The sequence below is a fragment of the Scaptodrosophila lebanonensis genome, unplaced genomic scaffold (assembly GCF_003285725.1).
Source record: "Scaptodrosophila lebanonensis strain 11010-0011.00,11010-0021.00 unplaced genomic scaffold, SlebRS2 tig00000001-arrow-pilon, whole genome shotgun sequence".
Classification (NCBI taxonomy): domain Eukaryota; kingdom Metazoa; phylum Arthropoda; class Insecta; order Diptera; family Drosophilidae; genus Scaptodrosophila; species Scaptodrosophila lebanonensis.
In genome coordinates this window covers 23,941,910-23,955,987 of record NW_022060529.1, presented here as the reverse complement: position 1 = coordinate 23,955,987, position 14,078 = coordinate 23,941,910, and the positions used below count along the sequence as shown (strand labels likewise).

The 14,078-nt window shown below is 43.5% G+C and overlaps 1 protein-coding gene across 4 annotated transcripts; it reads left to right on the top strand.

The window, feature by feature from the left end:
• Window positions 1–715: 715 nt before the first annotated feature.
• On the top strand, window positions 716–11,793 carry LOC115634683. Of its 4 annotated transcripts, none has more exons than XM_030532545.1 (11): window positions 716–822; window positions 1,855–3,251; window positions 3,349–3,484; window positions 3,543–3,781; window positions 3,852–4,006; window positions 4,071–4,238; window positions 5,117–5,316; window positions 5,387–5,727; window positions 5,793–5,908; window positions 6,430–9,944; window positions 10,006–11,793. In XM_030532545.1, exons 2-11 carry the CDS (start codon window positions 3,099–3,101, stop codon window positions 11,271–11,273), a joined length of 6,291 nt encoding a protein of 2,096 aa, XP_030388405.1. In that variant the 5' UTR covers window positions 716–822; window positions 1,855–3,098; the 3' UTR covers window positions 11,274–11,793. The 4 variants fall into 4 exon arrangements, with proteins under 4 accessions (XP_030388405.1, XP_030388402.1, XP_030388403.1 ...); XM_030532542.1 differs by having other exon boundaries at window positions 743–857; XM_030532543.1 differs by having other exon boundaries at window positions 780–847.
• Window positions 11,794–14,078: the final 2,285 nt, after the last annotated feature.

Here is a 14,078-nt window from a genome sequence, read left to right as displayed (position 1 = left end):
TTTCCGTAACGCCATTCGCATAATCACTTATATCTCGGAAACAATAAGAGCTGGAAACACCAATTTTGGCCCAAGATGCCTTGTATGAGTGTGCAGGTCAAGAGTAATTATAAATTGTCCCCTCATTATTTAGATTTTATTTCTCTTATAGAAGGTTAAACAAAAATTTCCCAGACATGGCCACTTTAAATTCGGATTTGTTTTATTAAAGAAATACATATTAAAAAAAAAAGGTGGTTTCGTTTTTAGTACTGTTTAATTTCCTAATAGCATTATTATAGAATAAATTAGTTTTTGTGTTATTTTTGTATTAATACTTTTTTAGTGAATTGGCGTATTTTTGCGAATGAATTCACTTATTGACGTTCTGCAGCACTATTCTTGGGTTTGTGGAGAAGCTAATCGGGTTAGAGATGGGCGATAGCTGCGGGCAAAAGCAACAACAATATACCGAACCACAACAGCAGCGGCTGGTTGCGTTGGTTGTTATTAAACAATTCGTTCAGGCTATGTATGTTATGTTCCTTTCTATTGAAATAATTTCTTTGAAAAATTCTGTAAATTTTGCAAAAAACCCCATGGAAATTGGCCAAATGCAACATAAACTAATCGACCCAAAATATTATCCAATGCCTTACGACGATGGGCAACTCCGAAAATAATTTAGTATCATGGCCGCCTTTAGTATCATGGCTATTAAGTAAAAACGTGTCCGCCGTAGAAAAATAATTTTGAAGCGAAAAAAATTATCAGGAAGATAATATTGCATATAATGTTGCGGCAAATAAAAATGCAGTGAAAGCATATGTTATCCAACAAATTGTGGGTGTTTAAAGCCAAAAATAAAGTAATTTAATGTGCGTGAAAAACGTAAATCGATTTTTTGTTTGTGAAGAATTTTTTCACTGCGTTTGCCCCGTTGCAACTCCGAACGCTAGGGGGCGACACGGTGTTTCGGAGTCGCAGATATAGAGTTCTATGCCGATAAAACTGTTTGCGACGTCGCCGAATTTTATGTGTGTTGTGACCAAAATATGTTTTGTAAATGTACGTAAAAGGCACGGAGCGACGAGCATGCTTATATAAGGATTTCTCTTATTAATAGATGACCATTTTGGTAACCGCTAGAGACGAATAATTTACTCAGGTTGTTTCGCCGCTCGTGCTGATTCAACGCCGTCAATATTAATGAGCGGCTTGGAAGCCTTGGGCGTCTGTTCGTCAGTCTTCGGCTCAGGCCGCCATTGCTAACCACGCTATATATTGTGAAAAATTTTCAGTGAATTATCAACAAAATTGCGCGCGTAGGTGTGTGAAAAGCACAATAAAGTATGTTAAAAATTTAATATATTGCTATATTGTATGTTAGGGCTGTAAGGTCTCTCTTATTATAATACAAAAACTGAAAAACAAAAGTCGCATGAACAGCGTTACTTTTTTTCGTCGTATTTGCGCGTAGGCTTCGTGTTTTTTCTTCGGGCGAACTATACGAGTTTGTTTGGGCGAAATCGCCGCGTGTGTGTTTGTTTATGCCGCCTTTTTTATGTTGGCATCGGCGGAGCGGCGTTTCTATGATTTTGCATTTTTCAAGCGTGCTTTTGTGTTTCTAAATTAATTGAAAAATATAATATAAGTGATTCATCAGTTGCGGCTAAAATGCGAGCAAAAATATTAAATTACAGCTGGCAAAAACAAAATCATGTATTTGGCGCAAGTTGTGAGTTTTTATGAGATTTGCAATTTAAACAGGCATTTCCCGCGCGCTACCTATCTATCGGCTTTTGTCTGTGCATGTGTGTGTGTGTGTGTGTGGGTGCTTGTTTACTTACCAGTTTTGTTGTTGTTTCCTCGCAGATCTTTATCAGACACCTTACGATAACAACAAACAGCAGAAACGGCAACAGCAACAAAAATAGAAGAAGAATAAAGAAACCACAACTGGAGATATAGAAAACGGCACAATAATTTAAGAAAGAATGATGAACTGAAATGTGCAAATATTATCAACGTAATTATGCCAATTCACATAATTTTTTCGATTTCAACGTGAAAAATGTCGTCGACACAATTGCTGCATTCGTTATTGTTGTTGCTACCACTGCGTTGTCGTCGTAATTGCAATAAACTAATCTCTTTGGCCGTGTTGTTGGTGTCAGCGCTCTACGCACATAAAGCGCAGCGACAACAGCAAAGACAGCAACAACAAGAACATCAGAAGGAGGAGGGGCAGGACGGTAGCAATAAAAGTGATTGGCACCCTCGCACCAAATTTGCAAGCAGAATAACAGCAACCAAAAACACAAGTGCAACAGCAACAGAATTGGTTCTGTTGTTCGATCTGCACTATTCGGCGTACATTGCGACCACAGTTGCTCCCAAGAAGCGAGGCATCATCAAGTGTAACGCTAAGAGAAGCAACAGCTACAACAATCGTAGCAATTGCAGCAATCACTTCATTGCTCCAGATCATAATCGGAATCCGAATCCGAGCCAGAACCTTCATCGTTACAGGAGCAGCAGCAGCAGCACGTATCACCACAGCACGTTCCCAGCGGGCACAGGGGCTGCGTATACTTGCTGGCGGAGCAGCCACAGCCACCGCAGCCCCTGCAGCAGTGTAGTTGCAGTTGCCGGTGCAGAGGCTAGGTTCAAGGAGCTCAAGCAGCTACAACTGCTACTGTCTAGCTCAATAAGAGCAACTACTAAGACTCGTTCGACGTTAAGTGCGTCGTTGCATACGCGTAAGAGCAGTAAATCTCCTCCATCCATAAGCGCTTCGTTTGTGAGGCTAATTACAGCAACCAGAACAACGAAACAACTTAGTGTCACACGGACGTGTACAGAAGGAGCAGCTGCGATAGCATTAAAAACAACATTGTCAGCATCTACACCTGGGTCAGCGGCAGCAACAACAAATCACAACAATAGCACAAAATCATTGCCAGTGGTCGAAAGTGCCATTAGCTATTGCGCCAGATTAATATCCATAGCAACTTAAGAGCTTCATCAGCCACAAACAAAAAACAAATAATTCCACATAAAAACAAACAAAAGAAAACGTTCCATACCCATCCATAAGCAACAACAACAGCCACAAAATGTCAAAGCTGTCATTCAGAGCACGCCACTTGGATCCGTCCAAGCAGATGCCCATCTTCTTGGCGGAGGAGTTGCCCGATTTGCCTGAGTATTCAGCTATCAATCGTGCCGTACCGCAAATGCCCAGCGGCATGGAAAAAGAGGAAGAGTCGGTGAGTTTGAGTCGGTGGCAGAGTCTTAAATTAATGCTTAGTTTGAAGCTTATATGTGCATATATATTACCATGAGAATATTTTCCCATCTTCACAGGAACACCATTTGCAGCGTGCCATTTGCACAGGCCTAATTATACCCACGCCCGAGGTGTTGCAAACGGATCAGACCTTTTATGACGCGTACTATCCACCTGATTACAAAATGCCACGGCAAATGATACACATGCAACGTAAAAAATTCTACTATATCTTAAAGGTGTACAGTTAATAATTTAGTTTATATTGCAGCGCTTGGCCTAGACACGGAGGTACCCGATTATGACATGGACAGTGCGGACGAGGAGTGGCTGAGTCAGCAACAACGTTTGGAACTTACTGAACTTAAATTCGAACAAATGATGGATCGACTTGAAAAGAGTTCAGGCCAAACAGTCGTCACGTTGAACGAAGCCAAATCGCTGCTAAATCAGGATGATGAGACGAGTATATCAGTATATGATTATTGGCTTAACAAGCGCCTCAAAATGGTAAGATTTGTTGTGCCAAAGCTGCAGCATATTCAAGCACTCACACAACAATAAAAAATCACCAATGTAGCAACATCCGCTGATACTCACGGTGAAAACCGAAAGTCGTCCCGGTGCCTCCTCCAATAATCCATACTTGGCGTTTCGTCGGCGTACAGAGAAGATGCAAACCCGCAAAAATCGTAAAAACGACGAAGCATCCTACGAAAAGATGCTTAAGCTGAGGCAAGATGTTTTATAAGATTATTCTATTCTATAACTTTTCTGACTGTTAATTTTTAATTTGCAGGCGCGATTTGCAACGTGCCACAACGATCTTGGAAATGGTGAGAAGGCGCGAGGAGACCAAACGTGATCAATTATTGGTGACAATGGATATATTGGAGAAGCGTGTGGGCATAGGTGACTTCAACGGTGCTGTGTACTCGGAGCTCAACTCGCATTTCAAAATGTCAAGGTGTGTACTTCTCTCTTCTAAAGATTTATACATAGTTTATTCGATCAAATTTTTGACAAGGTAGCCGATATAATCAAGATATGCATGTATTTACAGTGCCGCCCAAGAAATAGATTCAAGATTTTTAGACATATCTGGCTTTCCAACAATCTGATCAATATGAAACACCTTATTGTGACGGTTATAACTAGCTATATTATAGTAGTCTTATTAAGTACAGCGTTTCAGTAGAATCCTAGTTAGTTCAATGTTGATTTGTGGATAAAATCCCTTTTCACCCGTTTCAAGTTTTATCGCATGTAGAAAGCGGCGTGCCAGTCCCCATGTTATAGATACTACTAGTATATATCAGCATGGTTAAATCCCATAAGCACATCTGTCCTATCTATTCATAAGAAAATCCAGAACTTTAGACCATAACTGAGCAACAAGCTTAGAAAGTAGGTTTATCTATAGGCAGGCCAACCTTATATTAAAACCTAGTATAAATAGCAAACATATACTAGCTGCTAGAGAATTTTGTAATACAGTAAGGTTCATTTTCGATTTATTTTTTAAGAGTAAATGTTTGCATAATTTCTATATTTGTTGAGTATTTTATTTATAAATATAGCACTAATTGTTATATTAGCGAACTAGTGTAAAATTGTCCACACCTGACAACAATTACAATCGAGATACACCTTGGACACCGTACCTTAAAGCCCTTAAAAAATGGTTAGGTCCTAATAACCTCACATTCTATGAAGCGTTGTATTTTATATTAAAATTTGATCACCTACAATGATTTAGTACAAGAGTTGGGCAAAATGTCTGGTTGAGCTGGAATGTTCACAAAATAATTGGTATTTATATTTGTTATTGTTTTTGACTTACAGACCCGTGTATAATCCACTTCAATACTCACAAAACGCAACAGTTGTGGCAGGTGCGACGGTGGGCACAAATGCGCTTCTGGCCGGTCCTGGTGGCGTGTTGCCGCCGGGATTGCTAACTCCCGGTGCCCCTGGCGCAACGGCCGCAGCTGGCTTGTATACGCCTGCGTCGCAGTACCTGAATACGTCGAGCCTGGCAATGGGTAAGAGTTTGTGCGGTCCTTACTCAGAGTAGTCCTAGCTGTAACTCGTATCCATAAATTATTTTTGCAGAAGCTATCAGTGCAGGTGGTAACAACAGTAGTCGTAAGGAGAAGCGGCCGTATAAGAAGCGAAAGCACAAATTGCCGCGCGAAAAGCAACAGCAGCAACAACAGTATTTTTCGGGAATTGGCCTGGTGCCGCCTGCTGCGGGCGTATCACCTGCACATCTGTCCCATTTGCACCATTTGCATCGGCAAAGCGCGTCGCCAGCGGCGAACGAGTCAAATGTTGAGACAGAGGAGGACGATTATATCAGCGGCAGCGCTCAAAACGGCAACAAGTTGGGCTCCGAGAGCGAAGACGAAGCACCATTCGCATTTAGACGCAAGTCAAGTTGTAATTATCTCCGGGTAAGTGTGCGCAGCTGTACAAACCCTCTAGTCGCTGTCTAATACATGTGGATTCTACCTTTCAGACGCGACAACAATGTGGTTTGTGGCCCTGGGAACAACCATCGACGTATGAAACGACGAATGCCACCGCTCTCGCGAAGTACCGGTACACGCTGACTTCCATCAATAATCAACAAAGGTGCGTTGCTGCTTAAAAGCTGCGTAGGCGCTCTTCGATATCGTTCAAGAATATGGCCCCTTTTTTTTACCAGTGGCAAGGGTTTCAAACATTTTATATTGCAAGGATATCGTCCAAAATGGTTTTAAAAAAACAACAAGCAAATGAAGTCAACTTAGACAACTTTTACATGTTTCAGAATATTTATCATTCAATTTCAATTAATAGTGTTTGAAAACTGTAGGAACGACATTTCTCAAAATGGAATATATAACTGTTTCAAAGTTTTTGTTTTCTGAAGACTAATTTGGTCTTGATCTTAAATGTAATTTATTTCAAAATTAATTAATTTAAAAAGGTAGACGTTTCAGTAGTTACTGAAAATTCTGATGATATATTGCTACCTAGGATTGCTATGGTCGTATTATTTTTGTCTATATCAAACGAGAGGGGAACTAGTCTACCAAACTTTTTCAAGAATGAACTAGACTCGCCGAGTTAACTAATTAACTATTTATTTACTTTTAATATTTTCCCTGCAGACCGCGTTGCATCGGCTTTGCCCGCCGGCGGCTGGGACGCGGTGGACGCGTGCTCTTCGATCGCGCGACAACGAATTTCGACGATTTTTGGTCACAGCTCGATTACACTGTTCTGGAAAGTGTGGTCAGCACGAAGCCGGCGAAGAAGGAAATTGTCAAACCAAGTTCACCGCCCACAGTTGTAGACCTGCCCACATCGACGAAAGTGACCGACCCTATACCGCCTGAAATTAAAGTCGAGCCCATTGATGAAGCGCACGTTGTTTTGAAGCCCCACCACAATCAGCCCGATAACGATAACGTCGATGTCGATGAGGAAGATGATTTTGATGACGAAGACGAGCTCGGCACTGACGACGAGAATGTATCCCGTTTGGATGCTTACAGCTCTGCCCTGACTCTGCTACAGAGTCCGCACGACATGCGCATGAGGCGGCGACGTCTGAGACGCATGAAGCAACAGCTCCGAGAATTAAATGCTGCGAAGCGGACGAAGTTAGCTAACGACAGTGCCACTGGCAACATAAGCACCAGCCTAAGTAAAGAGTCCAAAAGTCTGCCATTGGTGCCGCTGCCCAGGGTGTATTTACATCGTTTGGCCTTGGCATTGCAGCGAAGTGAGGAGAAGCAGCAGAAGGCGGCACTGTCGGTCATGAACGATGCAGGTGTGACCGAGGAGCAAGTGATTAAGCAAGAGGAGGTCGCCGATATTAATGCGGTCAGTGAAAAGCTTGATGTTAAGCAGCTGGAGCTGTCGGAGCAGCAGTCGCGACCCAATCATCAGCACCACCGTTCCAACAATAACACCGTGTTGAACAACAACAACAATAGTAGTAGTAGTAATATGAATAAGAATGTTAGCATTAGCGATAAATTCAATGTGATAAAAGTGGAAGGTATGGAGGATGAGCAGCAGCAACAGCAGGAGGAGCCGGTAGCGTCCACATCGGCGGCGGCTGCTGCAGCGCGAGCAGCAGAGGCGGCAGCAGCAGCCGTAGCGTCTGCAGCGAGCACTTCCCAGGCGTCATCGATGATGGAAGATGTGGCCAAGACGATAAAGCGCGAGCTAATCGATGCGGACGACTCCAACGAGCCATTGAGCAGCATACGCATAGCAACGGTGGCCATGCAGCAGGACCTTGTCGATGATGAAGAAGACGATGTAAACCTGGCGCAGTTGAGTAACATTATCCGGCACACTGTAAAGAAGGAATTGCAGTCTCAGCAGAGCTTACAGCAGGTAGAAGAGAAACAGTTAAGCGAGCAGAGTCCGACTTTGGACGATCGTGCTGAGAATCACGCTCCTGTAGACGATGATGCGCCTTGCCTCAATCAAATGCCAGACGTAATTCGTTTACGAAATTTGCGCAATTGTAATCATCAGGAAACGAAGTCAGCTCCAGTGAAAGCCGACGATCTTTACATCGATGCCGATATGGATGAGGTCGACTACAACAGCGGACTCTCGCCCACGTCAAGCCAGCGCCTAGACATCTGCAACGAGTTGCTGTCAGAAATACGCCGGGATTGGCTTCATTTCAGGCCCAAAACGCCCACGGATATATTGTCTGATATCAACAATGACAAGGACAGCGAGGAGGTGGACGCGGGGCTCGTTGACTGGACACAAGATACGCCCATTACTGTTGAGCTCAATCGTCTAACCCGTGAGGGCAAGTTAAAACGAAAGACGAATATCAATAGTGACAACGACGATCCTTACTTCCTGAGCAGCGCATTTAAGTACACAGATCTCGAGACAGATACACAACTGCTTCAGACGGCATATGCCTGGGACGTAACGCGGGGCAGCAGTAAGAGTCCGGACGCAGGTGGAAATTCTAACTCGGCGCTTGATTTCAATCTCAGCGGAGGTGACTCACTCACAGACATTAATCTGTTAGGCGACGGGGACGACGAGACCGATGAAAATATGCTGGACAACATTTTGCAGGAATGTGGCATGGATGATCCCAAGGCGCTCAACCAAGCGACAAATTTCTGGAATGGTATTCTGGACGGCGAGGCGGCCGTTGACGACGTAGCCAACGAGGTAGCGTCTGCCGAGGGACTCCTGGATTGCATTGATGACAAGAAAGCGAAAGGGGCTGCTGATTCGAAGCGCGCCGGTCGCCATCGTGGGGGCAAAGCACGCGTTTTCAATGGACCCGTTGGATGTTCCAGTTTTTCTGTTGGCGCCACAGCGCTCTCTCTGCGCGAACAGCAACTTTTCTTCAGTCAGGCTGTCCCGAAAGCAGAACCAGAGACCCCCGAGATTAAAACGGAGCCAACTGAAATCGTTGTCGATGCGGCAGTACAGCAGCCGCAACAGCAGCAACAGCTTCAGGTTTCTGTACCGAACGTCTCTCCTGCGATTGCAACAGCGCCTCAAGTTCTCAATATACCCGCGCAAATCACACAGCAACAACAACAACAGCCGCAGCTGCAGCTGCAAAAGACGCAGCAGCCGGTCACGCAACTGCTAACCCAATTTGCGAACGTGGCGCAACAGGCGCAACTTATCACACGGGCTCCTTTGCAGACAACGACGGAATTTGTGGCAACGGCTACATCTGGCGCCTCCGTTGGCGATATTGTCACCATAACACCTCATACGGGCAATTCGCTCTCATCGCCACTGCCTCAGCAGCAACAAAGTCTTTTGCAGCCACAGCTACCAACATTGTCCCATCAGCAACAGCAATTGCAGCATCAGTTGCAGCAAGCCCAGCTGCGCAACGTAACTGTGCAACAACGCCAATCGCAGCCTCAGCAGCAGCAACAGCAACAACAACCGCTGTTGTTCCAGATGCAACGCGACATTGGGAATACACCTGTCATCACACAATATGTGTCGAGTGCCTCTCCTGCCATAACGTCGCAGACGATCGTCTCGTCTGTGGCCAATGTGCGGACGGCGCAAACCACCCTGACACCACTGAGCGCAGGCGCCACCGGTAATCACATGATCTACACCACAACTACCGGTGAAATTGTGACGGCGGCACCCAGCAGCGTCCAGAAGCTTGCCTATGCCATACAGAAGAGCGGTGGTGGTGGCGGCGGAGCAAATACGCCCACACAAATGCCCGGCACCATTGGACCCAATACGGTGATCACGCTGTCTAATGTGAAGCTGCAGAACGATGGGCAATCACCAAGCACGAATGTGCTGACAATTGATGGCAGCGGTGCAGCACCCTCAGCAGGCGGTACAGGAGCGCAAAGCGTGAACATCATCAACACGGCCAGTGGGCAACAAGTAGCAGTGCACAGCATTGCCGGTATGCAGTTGCCAGCAGGTGTGGTGGCCAGCTCCGCAGCCACCCCGTTAATTGTGACCACACCCCCGCGCAACAATACGCAACAGGTTCAGGTGCAGCAGCAGCCGATCGTGTGGCGGCAGTTAAGTGGTACCACCACGTCCGAGGCGCCAGCCACAGCGGTCGGCAACAAAATTCTGTGGACGAATCGCGCGGGCCAAAAGCGGCAGCTGAATGGTCCCGAAAATACAGGTACGTTGTCCTATCAATTGTTGCCAAACACTTTCACCTTCATGTTATATTTTTCCTACAGACATCAACAAATTGCTATTGAATCGCAAGTTCTCACAGCGTAAGGTTATCCAAGGACAGCCTGGGTCGCAACAACAACAGCAGATCCAATTGACCAAACAGCAGCTTCAGCAACTGGTGCAACAAGAGGACGAGCAGCTGGTTGTAAATGCCACGGGCAACAGTGATCATCTCGGCTTACAGGAAAGCAGTGGCAATGCCAGCAACGTTGATGCGTTGAATCAGCAGCAACAACAGCAGCAGCTACAAAAGCTAAGCAAAGTAATTAAAATGGCTCCGTTCCCACTTCTGGTGTCCGATCTGAATCAGCAGAAGCCAAATTCCGCAGCTGCTATTGCGGCCAATCACAATTATAGTCTGCAGCCAACAGCAATCATCACGTCACAAGCGACACCACAACAGGCCAACAAGATATTCCTAACCAGCAGCAACAGCAGCGGCACGGGAAACTTTACAATTGCCACGGCGAGCGAGTTACAAGCAGCAGCGGCTAATGCCAATAACTCGGCCCAAAAAATGCACTTCAAGGATCTGCAGAACTCAAATCTCAAGCTGAACTTTGTCACCACATCAACGGCTACAGTGAGCGCGGGCGACAACCTAGTGACACAGGCGCCGCAAACTCAGCAAGTCGGTGCGACTACTGTGGTTCTGAACAAGGGCCCTTCCTGTCTACCGACGAGCATGCAACAGCAACAACAGCAACAAAAGTTAAAGACAGTATCATCGTCAAACGCGTCAGTAGTTGGAACCACCCAACAGGGTGACAGGCGTGTTCTCTACACTAGTCTGCTGAATGTGAAGCCGCTGCAGAAGAACAATACTGGCCAGATGCAAATGCAAATCGGACCCAGTGGCCTACAGCAAGTGTTACGGACGCGTCTGAACAACTCAGCCATTTTCACGCGCACCTTGCCGCTGGGCACCACAGTGAACAGCACGTCTGGCGGCGGCAGCGCTGGTAACACGATGCAGGTGGGCACGAGCACGCCAACAACACTGAGGCAGCTGGTCTCTACGAATTCGAACAGCGTAAGCACATCGGATACCGGCACGTTGCTTACGACCACCAAGGAGGTGAGCAAGGCGCTTACTGTGGAACAGGTGATTGCGAGTGCGAATAATGGCGGTGTCGTTATGCCCAGTAGCAACAATAATAACAACAGCGGCGGGGGAAACAGTGCTGGGAACGGTGGCGGCAGCGGAGTTACGGTGACAACGACTGGAACAGTGAACGCAAATGCGATGACACCCACCATCAATAGATGAGATACGGACAGCTAACATCAAATACAAAGTGGTTGCACTGTGAATCTGCCAAGTGGCACTTCCCTCAGTCTAGCGCCCGTACCTGTGGCTTATGGCGGCGGACCCATACCGACAACGAATCCCCTTATGGTGGCTCTCGGTCAGTTGCTGCAGCCGCAGTGCTGTTGTGCGCTCTGTCTTGTTAATCTGGGCAAGCAGACGACTTAAGCTCGTCCGGTGTATTTCGGATTGGTATCACCATCGCCAACACTGATGGGCATTAATTAGGTTGGGAAATCCCAAAGTACTCTAAGCTTGTTGTTGTTGTTTTTGCTAAGGAGAACCCGCTACTAGTTGAAAACACAGCAGAATGTAACAAATCACATACCTAATTACATACATAGGTTATATATAGATTTTCATATATGTATAAAAATACCTAAAGTAATGCGCTATAAATATTCAGTGTGAATATATATATATATATCTGTAAAATGTTGGAAACGAGAAAGCGATAAAACCAAAACACCAAAATTCAAAATTATCCTCGTACCATAGCCAGGAACAGGTCATAGCAACAGTTTTGGCCGCACCGTGCATTGGTTGGAGAGGCGTACTATAAATCGTGAAACAGTGCGTCGAAAAAATCGCGCGCACACTTAACAGCTTCCGGCAGAGCCTTTTTGCACTTTTTGTTCCATTTTCGGAATCACAGAAGTATATTCTATAAGTTTGGTGTGTTCGCACGACGGGTTTACAATGTACTATAATTTATTAATAGTTCTTATGATAACGATATAATTTGTTTGCTAATGTTGCTTATAAACAAACAATTGTATAAATTGATATGAAAGCCACCAATAACAAAGTTCGCTTAGTTTTATATAAAACATATGAAAACTTTTACGATTTAGGTCTTATTTTCAAGATCGTCTAACACCTATGCATATATAGATATATATAAACATATATATATACTCGTATATATATGTAGAGAGCTCAACCCGACGTGAGGCACATGCACTAATCGTTTGCTTGCCGTGACTTTTCTTTTGTGTGCGCGAGGCTACAGGAAGGGATCGCAACCAACTAAAACTCAAGTGTTACATAGCAAACTGTACATATACATATAACAATGCTTATAATTAATACGAATAGTAGTAAAAGAAAATATATTAGTTGGCTAAAAAAGCAAAAAAAAAAAAATTAAATATATATATATACATATATATAGTAACGAAATAAAGAAATATTAAGCATGAGGGTGCGGGCTCCCACCCATACCCAACATATGGGCATGCTGTTTCAGAACCACGCGCTTTAGCAACGCTGCCCGCTGTGGGCCCCAGCGCCGTTTTTCGGCGTTTTAATGGGGCGGACATGTGCAGGCAGCTTGCAGAAAAATCATTTTTTAATGTACGTAACTTTAACCTATTTGGTAATTTAATAACTATAACATTTATTTAAATAGAAAACACAGCAAGAGAGGGAGAGAGAGTAAACAAAAACAAAACACTATTACTATATGCTCTAATTATTATTTTTATACAAGGTAATACTTTTAATTAAATTTAAATAAGCTACACGCAAAAGAATTATATACATACATACATGCTTATACATACAAATAATGAGTAAACATTTTAAATCCAACATGCAAAAAGTAAATATAGTTACAGTACTTTTTAGTATGTAAATTAGTTTGGTAAGAACAATGATAATAAATGGAAAAAATACAACATAAAAAATATTAATAAAACACAAATGCCGATTAAAATCCATTACTTTTTATTTCATCTTGATTTCATTTCAGTTCCCTTATTTTATTTATTCTCAAGATGGCATCTACAGTGGCCAAACACACTCGCACACACACACAAACACTTGTATATGGATTAGTTTTGATCGTTCTGAGTTTTATTTAGAGAGAATAACGAAAATAATTACAAGGGCATTTGAAAAAGCTTTACAAACAATAATCTCCACTTCCTCGAAACAAAACCATACCAAAAGTACTCTCTAGATATGCGTGTGTCTATATAGCTGTATAGAAATGCATGTTTGTATTTGTACCTTGAATTATACTTAACTACATTAACGAAATATCTAACAAAATACAAATTGCAAAAAAAAAACTAATAGATCCCATTCGATTTGAGAAATCCAAAACTATTCTAAGCAGTCGCACGGCTGATGGGATTGGCTCTCTATAGCAATTACCATTATTTAATTAGTCGATGTAACAGCCCCGGAAATTTCCCCCTCTAATATTTCATCGATTTGTTGTAATGTTAACATTCAAATTTTTGTAACTCCCTCAGTAGTTGTGTATTACGAAATGTGATGTGGACTTTGTTTAAAAAATTGTAACTAGAATTACGGGTAACCAACCACAAGCATCTAGAAAATAAACATAAAAAACATTAAAAATTAATTGACATACAAAATAGTGCACAATTATATGAGAGGTATTTATGATTTTCCGCGAAAACACATAATCTAGACAATATCTTTTACGTAACTGGCCGATTGTACACTCGGAATATTTTTCGGAATCATACCTAAATCCATTCTGGCCTCTTGTGTGTGGTTTTAATGCACTTTGTATGTAATCTGATGTGCATTTCTTTCCCGCAATGGGCATAGAATAGTACATTCACACAACCAAAGTCAAAGTTGCATCCAAGCACCATTAAAAGAAAAACAAATACAAAAATAACCGGCGTCTACAAACATACATATTTACGCCATTCAATTGATATGTAAAACTACCATACGAGTATTATTGCTTAAATGAAAATATGCATACATATGTATAGTCTCTGT

What these genes read in the sequence shown, in the direction of transcription:
- LOC115634683 (XM_030532545.1), top strand. Translation starts at nt 3,099, where the DNA reads ATGTCAAAGCTGTCATTCAGAGCACGCCACTTGGATCCGTCCAAGCAG. An exon ending in TACGTCGAGCCTGGCAATGG is followed by an intron (nt 5,317 to 5,386) that starts GTAAGAGTTTGT and finishes TTATTTTTGCAG; the next exon opens with AAGCTATCAGTGCAGGTGGT. An exon ending in CAAGTTGTAATTATCTCCGG is followed by an intron (nt 5,728 to 5,792) that starts GTAAGTGTGCGC and finishes TCTACCTTTCAG; the next exon opens with ACGCGACAACAATGTGGTTT.